The 19932-nt window shown below is 48.5% G+C and overlaps 1 protein-coding gene across 2 annotated transcripts in view; it reads left to right on the top strand.

Annotated features, from left to right (window-relative positions):
• Positions 1–19932, top strand: part of SUV39H2 (SUV39H2 histone lysine methyltransferase) — a 341600-nt gene that overhangs the window by 258092 nt on the left and 63576 nt on the right. For both annotated transcript variants that reach the window (XM_078655014.1, XM_078655023.1), the window contains exon 5: positions 16561–16690. In XM_078655014.1, coding sequence (XP_078511140.1) covers positions 16561–16690 — 130 coding nt within the window. The remainder of the gene's footprint in view (positions 1–16560; positions 16691–19932) is intronic.

Here is a 19932-nt window from a genome sequence, read left to right as displayed (position 1 = left end):
TGTCCGCATGCTTTAGAAGTTATTAACATAACATAACAGCAGTCCAGGTGCAGGACTAGGACAGGTGTCTGTTCCAGATGTAGTAGCAGTCATAGGATGTGAAAGGCCAGACACGGATACTGGAAAAACATTTTCAAACAATACAGCCAGAGGTGCACCACATTCAAAATGTATTCAGTGATAGTGAAAAAATAGTTAACACTATTGACCTTAAAGCATATGGCTCTCGAGGGGCTACTGCAAGCACTAATCAAAGTTACACAGCGAACGTTACATTCACTACAGTGTAAACGAGACAACGTTTGGCTAAATTCCATGAAGCAGGTTGGTGTGCTAGAGCACAGTTATTTTGGTCCCAAAATTGCGCATGCATGTATCTGCAAAAAGAAATTTTTGGATGAGAAAACGACATAATGTGTCCTAATGCAAAAAGAAAATCTTAACATATGTCAAAATTGGTTGTATTATTAAAAAATTGTTATATTCCATTTATGTGAACAAAATTGATAAATTCAAGAAATTACATCAAAACATGACATATCATGATTATTCCAACCTTACACTCTCATATACAGTCCAAAGCATACATCAAAACAAAAACACACAGGATGGATTAGTTTTCCAAATTCATCTCATAGTCCCAATTAATTCATATAGTGTATGGTACATCTAAACTGGGCAACACTAATAGATCACATTTCCTTTTTAAGCAGGACTGATTATCGATATGGTTCTCAAGAGGTGGGCAAAAGATAGTATATTTTTGTCCTCTATGCGCTTTTCGGCAGAAAGCCTTCTTCAGGAAGCCACGCACTGTAGGTCACGTGTTGTATCTTGGTTCAACAACAGCTACACCAGAAAACTCCAGGTAGCACGCAAAACACAGGAAGCGGATGCTGGCTCCTCGGGTCGTTCGGGGGTCGATACGCAGGTCTTGCCAATAGCTGACGTCTCGCAGTAGGTATCCGCGTAATGTGTTCTAATGGCAGCTTTTGTAGGATCCTAATCCCGTTCATAGACTGTTAAAAATGGTTTTGTACCTTTGTGTATAGTTCTGGAATGCCTGAATTACTCTGGACTGCATTCCAATTTTTTTTCCCCACTGTGATACTCCAGACTGACCAGTCATGTTTAAATCGAACCTGGTCCAGGCTCTGACGTCTAAACCACCCTTATGCCTTTACCACGCATATGCGTGGTTTAGACGTCCATGGTAGTTAGCGCTTTGCCCCACTGGAGGAGGAGATCTGGGCAGAGGCTCGGAAGTGAGTACCTGCCAGGACGACGAACTTTGTGAGTACAACTTTTTAAAAGTTTTTTTTTTTACTGGGAGGCCGTTTTTAGGGCTTAGGGTGTGGGACTGAATTGTTGGGTTGAGGGATAGGGTACTTTTGTATGGCTTAGGGTGGGGAGTTGCGGCTGGAGGCAGTTTTAGGGTTTAGGGCGAGGGCTGGGGTGTTTTTAGTTATAGTGTGAAGATTTTAGGGCTCAGGGCAGAGAGGGGGTCAGGCTCCAGTTCTGGGGTGAAGGACTAAGGGCTTAAGGTTGGGGGGTCGCAGGAAAGGGGCTGTCATATGGTGGGGGCAAGGGTGTTTTTTAGTTATAGGATGAAGGTTTTAGGGCTTAGGGTTCGGGCGGCTTTTGGGCGGGGCAGCTGAATTCAAATATGGTGGCTGGATTTCAGGACTCAGCGGGCTGGGTTTGTTTTCGGGCAGGGGCTTCTTATTTAGGGCAGGGGATTGCTTTTAGGATTCAGGGCAAGGGTGCTGGGGTGTTTTTAGGGCTGGGTTCATAAGTCAGGACAGGTGGTTATGTTTTAGGGCATTGATCGGGGCTAGGACAGAAAACCACGCATATGCCTTTAGCAAGAATGTCATTACAACCAAATTGGTTGTAAGGGCATGCGTGGTAAAAGCATGCGTTAAGACGCTGTCAATCAATCAATCAAGCATTTGTAGAGCGCACTACTCACACATGAGGGTCTCAAGATGCTGAGGGGCGGCAGCCACTGGTCGGACAGCCAGGTCTTGAGGAGTCTCCTGAAGGTCAGCAGGTCCTGGGTCTGACGCAGGTGAGTGGGGAGGGTGTTCCAGGTCTTTGCGGCGAGGTGGGGGAAGGATCTTCTGTGAGAAGTTGGCCTGATATGCAGTGCTCACTATTCTAGTGATCACTATGTATCAGTCCAGACAACCCTTATTGATGATTGGTTGTAAGTCAACCTTATAGACCAGCTATCCTAGTAGCATGGATACGAGCAGTCTAAGGCTAAGACTCTAGAGGGCGTGTTAAGCCAGCTGTTTTACCATCACATTACCCCTTGAGCACCAAGTGAAAGGACACCATACAAGTTGTTATGAAAAATAAAGTATATTTATTTATAACAAGACTACCCTGGCTCTTTATGAGACAGGGAGCTAAGCACACAACAAAACTCTTAAAGAATTACTGAAAGTCGCACAATTTACACAAATGCCCGAGGGGCACGAAAAACCATATACACAAGAAGTGGAATGCGAAGTTACTAGCAGGTAAGTAATACTTTTCTAGACTGTAGAAACGCTAGGCCTACAATGCTGAACCCTTAGATTAGAAGCAGGGGGCCTAGGGACGCCGTGTGCAGAGTGGGAACTCTCACGCGTAATGCGGGAACAAGTCTATGGATACTAGCAATTGCAAAGTTACTGTTCTCGGGCGAACCCGACTAGGTGGGTCGAAAACAAGGGTGGATCCGAACACTTAGGGTGTTGGACTATGCTGGAGCACTGGAGTACTCAGTTTACCTAGCCCAGGGGCTGCGGCTGCATAGGGTTCAAGTTGCGTCGGAAACCCTTGTTGAAGATCCGGGAGCCTGAAGAAAGAAGTTGCTGGCAGGCGGCCAGTGAAGAAGTTCGTGGTGATCCAAGCCTGGATCAGGGAAGAAGAAACCTGTAAGCAGAGGGGACCAAGTTCTGAATCACTAGCCAGTGATTTTGGTGGGCACCAAGATGGCCCCGGACGAAGTCACCTCAGCCAGGTGAGTGGGCGCTGCTGGGCTCTGCAGTCTCTCGGACCAGGAGGCGTTGTCGGCGACCAGGATGGAGGTGCGAGCTGTCCCACGAAGGTACTTGCTGTCGACGTCGCTGGACCCAGGATTGGGGCAACAAGTCTTGGCAAATGCAAGGCCCACGCGGTGGACCTAAAATGGCGTCTGGAGTGGACCAGGAGGGTCCAGGGTGCTTCTCTGATGGAGGGAAGCAAGGGCCAGTCTGGAGCAACCAGACCAGCGGTGTTTGTCGTTAGAGTTCGTCGTCAGAGGGTCACTAGCCAACGGGCAAGTGACCTGGACAACGCGGTGAGCAGCAAAAAGCAGAAGGGCCCCACGCAGATCTCGTGGATGCAGGGGGGCTGAACTTCGGTGCTGGAGCTGCTCAGGGTCGGGGCTTCTCTTACCCCAAAGCACTCGGTCGAGGGTCACTCGGTGGTCGTGCTGGACAAGCGTCGTGCAGTTCTGAAGATGGCGGTCCCTCGAGGTCTCGTCGCACCCACGGATCACAGCTGGGCTGATGATGTAGGTTGAGGTCAGAGGTGCCAGGGAAGCCGGTTCTCGTCGTGCTGGAGCAGTCTTGATCCGGAGGAGAGACTGGCAACAAACCGCGATACTTGGTTGGTGCCTGCTGCTGCAGGGTGACTACTCCTTAGTCACAAGGGAGAAATCTTGAGAAGAGTCTTGAGTTCTTCGTGTAGAAGGGCGGTTCAGGATTCAAAGATTGATCTGCTTTGGAAGGGGGCCAGTTCCTACCTTTATCCTGCAAAAAGGGGCTGGCACGCGACTAAGTCCTGCCCTATGGGTGGGACTAGGAGGGGGGTGGTTACACCCCTCTCCTTTGGCGGGCTTTCCCCAGATCAGGGGCTGGAGTGCCCCTGGAACTGGTTCAAGCCGGCCTATGCACAGTGAGCACCGGGGTGCCACTTGCAGTCACCTTCCTCTAAAGCCCTGCCTACCTAGGATACACAAAATCCTGTCTGGGACGGTGCTGGCACCGCCCCTGGCAGGAAACCCTTTGTCCTTGCCTCCTGGGCTGGGAGGACTCCCAGCAGCAGGAGGGCAGACTTGTGTCTCGGTGGCAGCATCCATTTTGTGGAGCTAAGGCTCTGTCTGACTTTAACCGGGGTTACAGGTTACATACATGTCGTGTCCCTCTAGAAGGGTGGAATGCTAACCCCGTCGCCAGAATTGGCGAGGGGTTAGTATTCCAATTCGTATGACACCTTACTCGACATGTTTTGATAAAGCGATACCAGAGTTGGCATATAACCGCGAGGATTATAATGCACTTAAGAGTATATGGTATGCGATATCATGGAAACGGCTAAGAGATGGATCCCGAAAGCCGCAGACAGGCTCAGCTCATGCCAGAGCACTATCTCACACGATTCCAAGCACTCTGCCTTCAGGATTGTCAAGGCCTGCCATAGGAGTGACTGATAGGAGATCTGTGTGTCCATTTAGGTTTAGATATAGGAATACTATATCTACAGCAGAGGGTGAGTACACCACTCTGCCCCAGCTGTCAAGCAGCCAGTTGTGTCTGATTTAGTTAGTCAGCCCAGGGGTGGCATAATACATGCTGCAGCCCCTGGGAGACTTCTGGGTGCACCTCAGCCCTGGGTACAGGGACTTGGAGAGGGCCCAGTGCCAATTCTGTACCTGGGTACAATTTAGAGTAGAGAGAACAGCTAGGCTGTGGGTCTGATTAGCAGGCCCACAGCCAGGGAAAGTCGTAAACCAGTGAAGCAAAAAGCAAAAAATCTGGGTGATCATAGGATTGCAGACCCTACTCTCCTACATGACCCCCCCCCCAAACTTTGGGACAATAAGCTAACCTTGACCAGGTGAGTCTTCTTGCTCTAAGTGGAAATACCTGGAGAGCCCATCAGCATTGCCATGATCAGTACCAGGTCTATGCTCCACTGTAAAATCCATCCCCTGTAGGGAAATGGACCACCTAAGTAGTTTGGGGTTTTCACCCTTCATCTGATTTAGCCATAAGAGGGGCTTGTGGTCGGTCTGAATCTTAAAGTGAGTGCCAAACAAGTATGACCTCAACTTTTTCAGGGCCCACACCACAGCAAAGGCCTCCCTCTCAATAGCTGACCAATTTTTCTCACTGGGGGTCAGCCTTCTGCTAATAAAAGCAATTGGCTGGTCGTTACCATCAAAATTCAGCTGAGATAGAACAGCTCCCACACCCAACTCAGAAGCATCTGTTTGGACAATGAAGGTCTTGGAGTAATCTGGACTCTTTAGGATAGGTGCTGTGCACATGGCCTGCTTTAGGTCATTGAATGCTTTCCGACAGCTTGCTGTCCACTGAACTTTCTTTGGCATCTTTTTACTTGTCAGGTCATTAAGTGGAGTCACAATGGACCCATAATTCTTGACAAATTTCCTATAGTACCCAGTCAGGCCCAAGAAAGCTCGAACCTGAGTCTGGGTGGTTGGAGGAGCCCAGTCCTTGATGGCCTGTATCTTGCTCTCCAAGGGTTGAACCTGGTCTCCACCTACAAGGTGACCCAGGTATACAACCTGTGTCTGCCCTATCTGGCACTTAGTGGCCTTGATAGTGAGACCTGCCTTTTGCAGTGCCTCTAACACTTTCCTCAGGTGGACCAGGTGATCATCCCAGGTGGAACTAAAGACAGCTATATCATCAAGATATGCTGCACAGAAGTCATCCAACCCAGTGAAAACTTGATTCACCAGCCTTTGGAAGGTGGCAGGTGCATTTTTCAAACCAAAGGGCATTACCACAAATTGATAATGCCCACCAGGGGTAGAAAATGCTGTCTTGGGCGTGGCCTCCTCAGCTAACCTGATTTGCCAATACCCAGCTGTCAGGTCAAATGTACTTAAGTAGTTGGCAGAAGCCAATCTATCTATAAGTTCATCTGCTCTTGGTATTGGGTGGGCATCAGTCTTAGTGACTGCATTGAGTCCTCTGTAGTCTACGCAAAACCTCATCTCTTTCTTACCACCCTGGGTGTGAGGCTTTGGCACTAGAACTACTGGGCTAGCCCAAGGGCTATCTGAGTGCTCAATGACTCCCAGCTCCAACATTTTCTGCACTTCTGTCTTGATGCAGTCTCTGACATGATCAGGCTGTCTGTAGATTTTACTCTTGATAGGCAGACTGTCCCCAGTGTCCACTTCATGGGTACACCAATCAGTTTGACTGGGTGTCAGAGAGAACATATGTCTGAAGGATTGCAGAACTTGTCTACAATCCTGTTGCTGATGTTCAGAGAGGCTGCCACAAAAGACAACACCATCTACTGATCCATCATCAGGATTCTGAGTGAGCAGGTCTGGGAGAGGGTCACTCTCTTCCTCCTGTCCCTCATCTGTGGCCATGAGCAAGCTCATGTCCTTCCTGTCGACATATGCCTTGAGCCTGTTCACATGGAGCACCCTGAGGGGGCTCCTGGGAGTTCCAAGGTCCACCAGGTAGGTGACCTCTCCCTTTTGCTCAATGATGGTGTGGGGCCCAGACCATTTGTCTTTGAGGGCTGCTGGGGCCACTGGCTCCAGCACCCACACCTTCTGTCCAGGCTGGTACACAGTCAGGACAGCCTTCTGGTCATGCCAAGCTTTTTGGAGTTCTTGGCTGGCCTCAAGGTTTTTAGTTGCCTTCTCCATGTATTCAGCCATCCTGGAGCGGAGACCAAGTACATAGTCCACTATGTTGGTTGCAGGCTTTTTGAGAGGTCTCTCCCATCCTTCCTTCACCAAACACAGGGGTCCTCTTACAGGATGCCCATACAGAAGTTCAAAAGGGCTGTAGCCAACCCCCTTCTGTGGGACCTCTCTGTAAGCAAACAAGAGGCAGGGTATCAGGACATCCCATCTACGCCTGAGCTTTTCAGGTAGTCCATGAATCATCCCTTTGAGGGTCCTGTTGAATCTCTCAACAAGCCCATTGCACTGTGGATGATAGGGTGTGGTGAACTTGTAGTTGACACCACATTCCTTCCACATTGCAGTCAGATATCCTGACATGAAGTTTGCACCTCTGTCAGAAACAACCTCCTTAGGGAAGCCCACTCTGGAGAACACTCCAACTAGGGCCCTTGCCACTACAGGTGCTGTAGTGGTCCTAAGTGGAATAGCTTCAGGATACCTGGTGGCATGGTCCACCCCCACCAGTATAAACTTGTGCCCTGATGCTGTCTGGGGTTCCATTGGACCAACAATGTCAATCCCCACTCTTTCAAAGGGAACCCCCACCACAGGTAGTGGTATGAGGGGGGCCTTTGTTGTGCCACCTGACTTACCACTGGCTTGGCAAGTGACACAGGAGCGACAAAACTCCTTGGTATTCTCACTCATGTGAGGCCAGTGAAAGTGTGAGACAAGCCTGTCCCAAGTCTTTGTCAGGGCTAAGTGACCTGCAAGGGGAATCTCATGGGCCAAGGTGAGAAGGAAACCCCTCTGAGACAAGGGGATGACCAGCCTCCTGGTTGCACCAGGCTTGGGGTCTCTTGACTCAGAGTACAGGAGTCCATCTTCCCAGTATACCCTGTGGGCACCTGTGGCATTCCCTGCAGCCTCAGCAGCAGCCTGCTGTCTGAGGGGTTCAAGGGAAGGGCAGTCTAACTGTGCCTTCCCCAGGTCTTCTCTGGAGGGTCCCCCTGAGCCCAGAAACTCAACTTGACCAAGTTCAAGCTCTTTAGGCTCAGTTTCCCTCAGCTCTCTCAGATCAGCCTCCTCAGAGACTTGATCCTCAACCTGGGGCAAGGGGGAAGGCAATGCCTTAACCCTACTGCTCTTCTTCTTGGAAGGTGTCTGGTCCATTCTTCCAGGATCCAGCACCTGTTCAGTGGGGCATCTTCTGGCCTGTGACCTAGTCACAGCAAGCACATGTGCTGGCAAGCCTAACATTTCCATGTGAGTCCTCTGCTCCACTTCTGACCATAGTGATGACTCCAAATCATTGCCCACCAAACAATCCACTGGGAGGTCTGAACTAACCACAACTTTCTTTTGGCCACTTACCCCTCCCCAGGAGAAAGCAACAATCGCCATACTATGACTGGTAGTGACGTTGCTGGCATTGGTCACCAGGAAATCTGTACCTGGCATGATCTGTCCAGGGTCCACAAAGTTAGGTGTCACCATGGTGACACTGGCACAAGGGTCCCTATAGGCCTGAGCCATTTTGCCATTTATCAAAGGTGTCTGCCTGTATTTGCCCAAAGTATTGGGACTTACATCAGGGGACATATCCATATCCCCTGTACAGACAAGGACAGCCTGAGTGAGTGTGCCAACTAAGTTGTCAGACTCCTCAGTTCCCAAGGTTAACCCAACTAGTCCCTTGGGAGGTGCACTACCACTACTGACTGTACTAGGGGGTGCAGTTGCCTTAGGGGCTGTAGTGGTAGGAGTTTGCCCTCCTCTTTTGGTGCACTCACTAAACCAGTAAGACTTACTTTTACAGTACTGGCACCACCTTTTTGACTGGCCTTCTTGAGTCTTCTTTTTCGGCTGTGAAGCCTGACCCCCACCCTCTTTGGTTTGTTGGGGACCTGTTGAAGACTTCTGGTCATTTTTTTCACTTTTGGTATTACCCTTCTGGTCTGCTTTCTTCTGACCACCCTGGTTCTGGTTCTGGTTCTGCTTGATCCTTGTTCTGACCCATTTGTCTGCCTTCTTTCCCAATTCTTGGGGAGAGGTCAGATCTGAATCATCAAGGTGCTGGTGCAACAACTGGTTCTGACAATTATTTAAAATTTGTTCTCTCATCATCAGATTATACAATCCTGTGTAATCAGTAACCTTGCTACCCAGCAACCAGCCCTCCAAAGCCTTAGTGGCACAATCCACAAAGTCAGACCAGTCCTGAGACTGAGTTTTCTGGGTGTCTCTGAACAGCAACCTGTACTGCTCAGTGGTTAAACCAAACCCATCAACCAGTGTATTTTTCAGGACCTGGTAATTGTTAGCATCCTCCACTCTTGTAGTGAGGAGCTTATCTCTACCTTTGCCATCAAAGGAGAGCCACAGTATAGCTGCCCACTGACTTTGGGGAATGCCCTGCACAGTGCAGGCCCTCTCCAAAGCAGCCATCCATTTTTGGATATCATCCCCTTGCTTAAAGGGGGGCACAATCTTTGTCAGGTGTTTAGTATCTAACCCCTTCTCTTTTTCTCTTGGGAGATTGCTGCCACCAGTGGGAACTGTCCCACTCATCTGCTGCTCTCTAGCAAAGGCAAGCTTTTCTTTGGCCAGGGCAAGTTCTTCCCTTTCAATCCTCAGATTAGCCTGTCTCATCCTTGCTTCATGCTCTATTCTCTGAGGGGAAGTCAGTCTCCTCTGGGGAGAATTCCTCCTCCTCTGAGAAGAGGCATTAGAGTGCAGAGATCTATTGGAGTCCCTAGAAAGAGATCTATCTCTCCTAACTCCAAGGTTAGGCCTCATTAGGGTCAGTACTGGGGGTCCCCCAGATCCTTCCCTAAGTAGGTCTAAGTTGGCCCTAGTAAGTCTGCTGACTAACTCAGACCTCTTGTCTGCCTCATCCCCAGAGGTCTCCTCTTCTTCCTCCTCCTCAACTGCATTTTCAGTGCCAAGGAGGTCTGGATCGCAAAGGTGTCCCTCTAGGGCTGGCATATTCCCATCTCCCTGAGATGCTTTCCTAGCATCATATGTCTCTAAGAGACCTATCAGAAAGGGAATGGCGGGGTTAGACCCCTGTTTCAGTTTCCTGGAGGTACACACTTGTCTCATCTCCTGGAAACTGAAAGCTGCATATCTTGATTTGACCTGTGGAGGGTCAATAACCACAAGGGGAGTCTCAGTAGACTCTCCATGGGTAGACATGCTTTTCTAGTGAGGTGTAAGTGGTGCACTTACCTACACTATATGTTTACCTACTGATCCCTTGCTAGAGTTGTAGTATAGGGTGTGCTAGGCCCTAGGAGCTACAACAGCTGGTTCAGTAGAACTCAGAGTAGTCTAAGCTTAGTTATATGTACCTTAGTACTAATGTGATCTTTCAAATGATATTCTTAGGATATGCGTGGTAAAACAACAGCAAGCTCAAATCCCAACCGCTGCTCACCAATGTGAGAAGTTGGCCTGATATGCAGTGCTCACTATTCTAGTGATCACTATGTATCAGTCCAGACAACCCTTATTGATGATTGGTTGTAAGTCAACCTTATAGACCAGCTATCCTAGTAGCATGGATACGAGCAGTCTAAGGCTAAGACTCTAGAGGGCGTGTTAAGCCAGCTGTTTTACCATCACATTACCCCTTGAACACCAAGTGAAAGGACACCACACAAGTTGTTATGAAAAATAAAGTATATTTATTTATAACAAGACTACCCTGGCTCTTTATGAGACAGGGAGCTAAGCACACAACAAAACTCTTAAAGAATTACTGAAAGTCGCACAGTTTACACAAATGCCCGAGGGGCACGAAAAACCATATACACAAGAAGTGGAATGCGAAGTTACTAGCAGGTAAGTAATACTTTTCTAGACTGTAGAAACGCTAGGCCTACAATGCTGAACCCTTAGATTAGAAGCAGGGGGCCTAGGGACGCCGTGTGCAGAGTGGGAACTCTCACGCGTAATGCGGGAACAAGTCTATGGATACTAGCAATTGCAAAGTTACTGTTCTCGGGCGAACCCGACTAGGTGGGTCAAAAACAAGGGTGGATCCGAACACTTAGGGTGTTGGACTATGCTGGAGCACCGGAGCACCCAGTTTACCTAGCCCAGGGGCTGCGGCTGCATAGGGTTCAAGTTGCGTCGGAAACCCTTGTTGAAGATCCGGGAGCCTGAAGAAAGAAGTTGCTGGCAGGCGGCCAGTGAAGAAGTTCGTGGTGATCCAAGCCTGGATCAGGGAAGAAGAAACCTGTAAGCAGAGGGGACCAAGTTCTGAATCACTAGCCAGTGATTTGGGTGGGCACCAAGATGGCACCGGACGAAGTCACCTCAGCCAGGTGAGTGGACGCTGCTGGGCTCTGCAGTCTCTCGGACCAGGAGGCGTTGTCGGCGACCAGGATGGAGGTGCGAGCTGTCCCACGAAGGTACTTGCTGTCGACGTCGCTGGACCCAGGATTGGGGCAACAAGTCTTGGCAAATGCAAGAACCACGCGGTGGACCTAAAATGGCGTCTGGAGTGGACCAGGAGGGTCCAGGGTGCTTCTCTGATGGAGGGAAGCAAGGGCCAGTCTGGAGCAACCAGACCAGCGGTGTTTGTCGTTAGAGTTCGTCGTCAGAGGGTCACTAGCCAACGGGCAAGTGACCTGGACAACGCGGTGAGCAGCAAAAAGCAGAAGGGCCCCACGCAGATCTCGTGGATGCAGGGGGGCTGAACTTCGGTGCTGGAGCTGCTCAGGGTCGGGGCTTCTCTTACCCCAAAGCACTCGGTCGAGGGTCACTCGGTGGTCGTGCTGGACAAGCGTCGTGCAGTTCTGAAGATGGCCGGTCCCTCGAGGTCTCGTCGCACCCACGGATCACAGCTGGGCTGATGATGTAGGTTGAGGTCAGAGGTGCCAGGGAAGCCGGTTCTCGTCGTGCTGGAGCAGTCTTGATCCGGAGGAGAGACTGGCAACAAACCGCGATACTTGGTTGGTGCCTGCTGCTGCAGGGTGACTACTCCTTAGTCACAAGGGAGAAATCTTGAGAAGAGTCTTGAGTTCTTCGTGTAGAAGGGCGGTTCAGGATTCAAAGATTGATCTGCTTTGGAAGGGGGCTAGTTCCTACCTTTATCCTGCAAAAAGGGGCTGGCACGCGTCTAAGTCCTGCCCTATGGGTGGGACTAGGAGGTGGGTGCTTACACCCCTCTCCTTTGGCGGGCTTTCCCCAGATCAGGGGCTGGAGTGCCCCTGGAACTGGTTCAAGCCGGCCTATGCACAGTGAGCACCGGGGTGCCACTTGCAGTCACCTTCCTCTAAAGCCCTGCCTACCTAGGATACACAAAATCCTGTCTGGGACGGTGCTGGCACCGCCCCTGGCAGGAAACCCTTTGTCCTTGCCTCCTGGGCTGGGAGGACTCCCAGCAGCAGGAGGGCAGACTTGTGTCTCGGTGGCAGCATCCATTTTGTGGAGCTAAGGCTCTGTCTGACTTTAACCGGGGTTACAGGTTACATACATGTCGTGTCCCTCTAAAAGGGTGGAATGCTAACCCCGTCGCCAGAATTGGCGAGGGGTTAGTATTCCAATTCGTATGACACCTTACTCGACATGTTTTGATAAAGCGATACCAGAGTTGGCATATAACCGCGAGGATTATAATGCACTTAAGAGTATATGGTATGCGATATCATGGAAACGGCTAAGGGATGAATCCCGAAAGCCGCAGACAGGCTCAGCTCATGCCAGAGCACTATCTCACACGATTCCAAGCACTCTGCCTTCAGGATTGTCAAGGCCTGCCATAGGAGTGACTGATAGGAGATCTGTGTGTCCATTTAGGTTTAGATATAGGAATACTATATCTACAGCAGAGGGTGAGTACAATACTCTGCCCCAGCTGTCAAGCAGCCAGTTGTGTCTGATTTAGTTAGTCAGCCCAGGGGTGGCATAATACATGCTGCAGCCCCTGGGAGACTTCTGGGTGCACCTCAGCCCTGGGTACAGGGACTTGGAGAGGGCCCAGTGCCAATTCAGTACCTGGGTCCAATTTGGACTTGAGAGAACAGCTAGGCTGTGGGTCTGATTAGCAGGCCCACAGCCAGGGAAAGTCGTAAACCAGTGAAGCAAAAAGCAAAAAATCTGGGTGATCATAGGATTGCAGACCCTACTCTCCTACATCTTCCGCCTGTGGTCCTTTGGCAGATGCCTGGGACGGTGGCGAGGGCGAGGTCGGAGGAGCGAAGCTGGCGGTTCGGGGTGTAGAAGGACAATCGTTCGTTGAGGTATGCTGGTCCGACGTTGTGAAGTGCTTTGTGAGCGTGGGTGAGGAGTTTGAAGATGATCCTCTTGTTGACCAGGAGCCAGTGCAGATCTCTAAGGTGGGTGGTGATGTAGCTGTGGCGAGGGAGTCCAAGGATGAGGCGAGCGGAGGCGTTTTGTATGCATTGGAGTCTCTTCTGGAGTGTAGACGTGGTGTCTGCGTAGAGGGCGTTACCATAGTCCAGCCTGCTGCTGACGAGTGCTTGGGTGACCGTTCTCCTTGTTTTGGTGGGGATCCATCTGTAGATCTTGCGGAGGGTGTTGAACCAGGAGGAGGAAACCGCATTGACTTGCTGGGTCACAGAGAGCGTTGAGTCCAGGATGAACCCCAGATTGTGTGCGTGGTTAGTGGGTGCCGGGGCAGCTCCCAGCGTGGTCGGCCACCAGGAGTCATCCCATACGGAGGTGGTGGAGCCGAGGAAGAGGGCCTCCGTCTTGTCTGAGTTCAGTTTCAGGAGGCTGGTCTTCATCCAATCTGCGACGGCCCTTATTCCCTTGTGGAGGTTGGATTTGGCGGTGTTCGGGTCCTTGGTGAGGGAGAGGATCAACTGGGTGTCATCGACGTACGAGACTTAGTTGAGGTGGTTTGCTCTGACGATGTTAGCGAGCGGTGTCATGTAGATGTTGAAGGGTGTCGGGCTCAGGGAATATCCTTGGGGTACGCCGCAGGTGATTGTGATGGCTTCGGATCGGTGCGGGGGAGGCGGACTCTCTAGGTTCTGCCAGTGAGAAAGGAGGTGATCCAGTCCAGGGTTTTGCCTCGGATCCCTGCGTAGTGGCGGTGTGTGCACAGGGTGTGGTGGCAGACGGTGTCGAAAGTAGCCGAGAGGTCCAGGAGGATGAGGGCCGCAGTTTTGGTGCCCAGTATGGACCTGATGTCGTCAGCGGTGGCGATGAGGGCGGTTTCGGTGCTGTGGTTGCTGCAGAAGCCGGATTGGGAGGAGCCCAGGACGTTGTTCTCCTCCAGGAACTGGGTCAGTTGTCCGTTGGCGGTCTTCACAATGACTTTTGCCGGGAACGGGAGCAGGGAGATGGGTCGGAAGTTCTTGAGGTCCTTGGTTCCGCCTTGGGCTTCTTGAGGAGGGCGTTGATCTCGGCATGTTTCCAGCTCTCAGGGAAGGTGGCGGTGTCGAAGGAGCTTTTGATTATCTTTCGGAGTTGGGGTGCAATGATGGAGCTTGCCTTGTTGAAGATGTGGTGGGGCTGGGGTCGAAAGACGCCAGAGTGGAAGGTGTTCATGATTTTGATGGTGTCTTTGTCGTTGATGTTGTTTCAGGAGAGCAGAAGATCGGTGTGTTTAGTGGGTGTTGAGTCGGGGTGGTCGTCGTCTGTCGTCTGTGTCTGGGTGTCGAAGCTGTTGTGGATATCTGCGATCTTGCGGTGGAAGAAGGTAGCCAGGGAGTCGCAGAGTTCTTGTGACGGTGGTATGTCATTGGAGCTGGGGGAGGTGAGTTCTTTCACAATGTTGAAGAGCTCTTTGCTGTTGTGTGCGTTGTTGTCAATTTGTTCCTTGAAGGAGGTTCTTTTGGCAGATCGGATGAGTTGGTGGTGTTCGCGTCTGGCGTTCATGAGAGCTGCGTGGTCGTCTGGTGTCTGTTCATTGTGTCATTGCCTCTCAAGTCTACTGCAGGTGTGCTTGGAGTTCTGAAGGTCGACGTTGAACCAGATGATTCTTATGTCGATTTGCCTGTTGGAGGGTTCCCTGATTAGGGCGAGGATGTTGGCGCAGTCGTCGATCCTTTGTCTGAGGTTGTGGGCTGCTGTGCCGTTCTCGGTGGGCTCGGGTGGAGGGTCTCGAGCGAGTGTGGTGATGAGTTGGTCTTCGGTTATTTTTTTCCAGTTGCGGTATGGGGTCCGTTGCGGTTGGTTGTGAGCTGTGTGTTTGAAGGAGAAGTGGATGCCGTGGTGGTCGGTCCAGTGGAGTTCGGTGGTGTGGCTGAAGGTGACCTGGTCACTGGCGGAGAAGATGGGGTCGAGTCTGTGTCCGGCAGAGTGGGTGGGTGTTGTGACGAGTTGTTTGAGTCCGAGATTGACAAGGTTGTTGATCAGTGTTGTGGAGTTGTTGTCGTTGGCATTCTCGAGGTGGAAATTCAGGTCTCTGAGGAGGATGTAGTCTGTGGAGGCGAGGGCGTGCGTGCTGATGAGGTCGGCGATGGATTCGCTGAACTGCGGTCGGGGTCCCGGGGGCTGTAGACGAGGGTTCCTCTGAGGGTGGTGTTGTGATCGACGTGGATCTGGAAGTGTAGGTGATCGGGCATGCTGAGGGTGTCTTCGGTGTTGGCTGAGATTGTGATGGTGTTCCTGTGGATGATAGCAATGCCCCCTCCTGGCTGCTTGTTGTTCCGGTCCCTGCATGTGACCTTGTAGCCATCCGGAAGGGTCGATGTTAAGACCGCTTGTTCAGCCTCGCGTGGTTGGGGATAGCGTGGTTGGAACATACAACCAAAATCTCTATATGCCTTGAATCTCTTCTGTTTGTCAAACGTACCCATTTACCTTTTTCTTTGTGGGGAAGGTAAGGAAATTGTTAAAATGTGGAAAATGTCATGGTAAATCTCGCAACATCCACGTATTTGTTTTGCAATGTTCTGAGACCAAGCAAAATAGTCAGAGGGTGTATAGAATTAGAAAATATGTGTGTTCAGTTCACCTATAACCCCAAGGTTGATGACTGGCACTAAAGAATAGGAACCCCAATTCTGCTTGGGAATCAAAAAACCTATTGATTCCCTACATATGTCTTTAATTCGAACTTTGAGGGACCCAGGGTAAAAGATGTCTGAATCCACCTTCTTTGTACTTAAGTGTACTTAAGAGCAAAGTAGAGAAATTTGTTAGGAATAGGTCATAATGAAACGTTGGAGAAAACCTCTGAATCTAGTGTACAAATACTCTGGCAAGGAGTGTATATTTTTGTGTGAAAAGTTCCATAGATCTTTACGTGTTAGAATGTGATTTAACTGAAGGATGTGTGTGCAATAAACAGAGCTGATCCTTCAGTGACATTGGAATACATACATGCCCTACCATCCCAATCCTTACTTCCTGCCTGGGCAGATAATTCTATCTTTTTTTTAATTAGCCTTCATAAGCCCAGTCCTTAGGGTGCAGTGATGCAAATAGAGCACCCCTCTATCATTCATGGACAAAACCCAGTGCTTCCAAATTAGGTAATACTGTATTACTCTGCCAACCGCATATATTGCAAGCTGGTTAGCCTCTGTCCTGACCGCAACATGAGAATGAATTGTGTACTAATGTTAGGACACAGTACAGTACGCCCTCTATTGTTTTCTTATGTATGCTCAAGGATGAGGACCTAGAAAGATCAAATTTCGCACTAGATGACTCTGAGGCCCATGTAATCTTGACCGTTTCTGCTTTTCATTGAAACCACATTATGTGCATGGTCTTCATGCTTACACTTATTTTTTTGTTTTTTTACTATTCATGGCTTCTCTGTGGCATGGCATTCAAATATAAATAATGAGATTCTCGGTGCATGAAGGTCTGTTGTTTCTTGTTTTGGAGGTGAAGTGGATCTAATATAAAGGTGTTAAATGTTTAATATATAACATGCAATTCACTTATATAACTATCATTTCATTTTACAGTGTGACCCAAACCTTCAGGTATTTAATGTCTTCATAGAAAATCTTGATCTTCGTCTTCCTCGGATTGCGCTGTTTTCCATCCGCCCAATCAAGGCTGGTGAAGAGCTTACTTTTGACTATCAAATGAAAGGTATTAATAATGTATATTTTTCTCCGTATTGGAGGTATCAGTTGCTTGATTTATTGTTGTATCTCGTTATATCGGAATATTTTTTAAATATAAAATAATTTACATAAGCAAAGGTTGTATCAATTTCTTTCAAATACTTTTACTCATTATACTAAGAAAAGTGTGTCTGTTTATTCAAGGAATAGGGAACTTCCACCAGTAGTACTCCTGCAGTGCATTTCTCTATTTTAGCCACATTAATGTTTTTACAGCCGTTTGGGAGGGCTTCGAGAGTGCACCCATTCTGTATTCCATTCAGCAGTGCACTCAGGACTCAGCAGGCTTTACAGCATTACAAAAAGTGATCTTTCAAAGATTAAAAACAGAGATACATTGTTAATGAAGTCTTTGAATTAACACTTTAGTTTATGTAAATAAAATCATGATGGAATCCTAGAGATTTGCAATGTCCGCATAAACTGAGAATGTAATACTGCCGTTATCTGATGAGTTGCCTGCAAAGTTGGGTGCTTTTCTATTCTAACCTTTTTTTTTTTCTCGGAGTTTTATATAGCGCGAACTAGAACCGAACCGAATCAGTTATCAGAGCGCTTTACATAGCACCAGTTACGTTACATGAGGACACACTTTCATTTTTTATTTTTTTTATTTTTTTTAATAGGTTTAGGCTCGGGGAGATTAAGTGATTTGCCCAGAATCACAGGGGGTTTTTGGCGTCGTTACCGAGACTCGAACCCAGATCCCCAGGTCCGAGGTCGAGCGCCTTAGCCGTTAGGCCAACCCCTCTCCAACCTTGACTAACTTAGGCCAACCCCTCTCCAACCTTGACCAACCTTGACTAACTAAAGTTAGAAAAACTATTTGAAAATGTGAGGCGAAAGGAGAATCCCTGCTACACACTTCAGTAGTAATGGGAAAAGCTCTTGGATGAAAGTTTGGAAAAAGTTACTTTTTGTGTGACTTTGTTACTACTAATCCATACATTTTCCTATTGTAGAGAATGGAAACTGCTTCTAAAAGCTCTGCAATGCCAGTACCAAATATATGATTTCAAAAAGGGGGTGGTGATGGACAGAGTATCTGAGTTAATCAGAACACTCCTACCCAGTCAACAGATCAGGGCTTGATCCATCACCGTTTTTTAGCTCACTGCACCATCAAATATATGTGCACAGTATACACATCCTACCCTTGCACAGCTGCTTTTCCTCACCAGTTCTTTCGTTAACACTCTGCACCTGAAAAGCATAATAATGTTTTATACACGAAGTTATCATCCTAACATTGGTAGTTGAGTCAACGCCATTCAAAACAGAGATAGTCTTTGGAACAGAGTTCAATGTTCCTGCAAATATACATTTGATGACAAGTGTCCACTTGATTTTAAGTGGTCCTCACCCACCGAGGAAGCTGGAGGGCATGAAAAGAATAATCCTCGTTTAAATGAAATTTTAGCAAAGTCTTTGGGGCAAAAGATGCCTCATTTTCAAAAATCAACATTCTCACAGAAGACAGCATACAGGTCTGAAACATATAGGGTCTACAACTCATCAAACCACCTTGCAGAATTATTGGTGGCCAAGAAGGCAACTTTAAGTCACACAAGCGCTGCGATTCCAATAGCTTATGCATGAAATAGTGGAACACAAGGTACAAAGGTCTTCTGTCCAGTGGTAAAATATGGAACTGGCTTATTGCGTGGAATTTGATGAGCTAACTGGTGGAGGGAAACATCCCCCGATGCACAGCCCCTTTGTGTTGAAATGTGCCCCACGTAGGCTTTGCATTTTTTTCTATTTGAAAGGCCAATTCTGCGTAGAGAAAGATATGACATTGTCACGTTAGGGACGGAGCATTGGCTGAGTAAAAGCCTTTTTCTTCTTCAAGTGGAACATTTCCTGGCAACCACAAGATCATGAAGGTTTTTTTTTTTTTTTTTTTAAATTCTGTTTATTGATTTTCAAACAGGGCTAGTACAGGAATCCACCGTGTGGCGGTATATCATCAACCACAACAAACAACACAACCAACTAGAAGTGATCAATTCTATCACTGCACGGATAGACAATAGATGGGCTAATATACATTATATACCTGATATTGCATAGAGATTAGATAGTATACGTCAATGTTACTTTATGGAGTGATCGGGGAGTCCTGCTGAGAATTTGTCAGTAAGTACTGTCGTAGCAGTTCCCAAATGTCTTTGGGTTTAGAAGATGATGGTAATTCTTCTGCATACAGCTCGATAGTCTCTTTACAGTAAACCAGATCTTTTATCCAGTGGTCACATCGTGGGATCAACTAGCTTTCCCAGGTCATTGCTATTCGTCGTTTTGCTAATAATAAAGCGATCCTTAAGAATTTATCCATTGTGCCCTTAACATTAGGCACATAACTCAATAAACACACCACAGGTATACATTGCAATTGTTGCCCGGATATAGTCTGCAAGCACTGTATAACATCCCCCCTGAACTTTGCAAGCGCAGTGCCACGCCAAGTGCCTGAAATCTGCATCAGGTTGACGACACCGTTTACAATCACTATTGTCCTGAAGACCAATTTTATACAGTATCAGGGGTGTATGATAAACCTGGTGGATATATTTTAAATTAATGATTCTGAGATTGCCGTTTGGCATTTAGCGTACAATGGCAGTTTAGCTGTCAGTTTACCAATGGCCTGCCAGGCAGCTATGGTGGCATCCACTGTATTTATTTCGGTTCGAGGCGTGCCTCTGCGGTTTTGAGTATTCCGTCTAGTGGTGTGGGTGAGCTTCTCTGTCTTTGACCGCCACGTGGGGCGTGAAGGCATGCAGATTATGCCAATAATAAGCATATTGTGCTTGTGCGCATAAATAGTATATATAGAGATCTGGGGCACAGAAACCACCTTGCGTATAATCCAGAGTGAGTGTGTGCCAGCTTACCCTAGCTTGTTTTCCATTCCATATTAGCCGAAGCAGTTGGGTACGCAGAGTATGAAAGAGCTGTTTTGGTAGTGTAAATGTAAATGTAAATGTAGCCGTACTTGTATAGCGCACTAATACTCCTGAGTGTCCTGGCGCTGTACTCATACCGCTAGGGAACCTTCCTGGTTTTTCCCCGTGAAATGTCCACTCCTGGGCATCCTCAGGGTGCAACCAGGCATCCCTAGCGCTGTAGGGGGCCGTTGTGGAGACTAAGCAAGCTATTGCCCAGAGTTGCAGAGTGGGACCCATGCTTAGAGTGGGCACCGAG

Source organism: Lissotriton helveticus, chromosome 1_1, assembly GCF_964261635.1.
Source record: "Lissotriton helveticus chromosome 1_1, aLisHel1.1, whole genome shotgun sequence".
In the NCBI taxonomy this organism is placed as follows: domain Eukaryota; kingdom Metazoa; phylum Chordata; class Amphibia; order Caudata; family Salamandridae; genus Lissotriton; species Lissotriton helveticus.
Note: the sequence above shows the minus strand (reverse complement) of the source record. Positions and strands in the feature narration are given on the sequence as shown.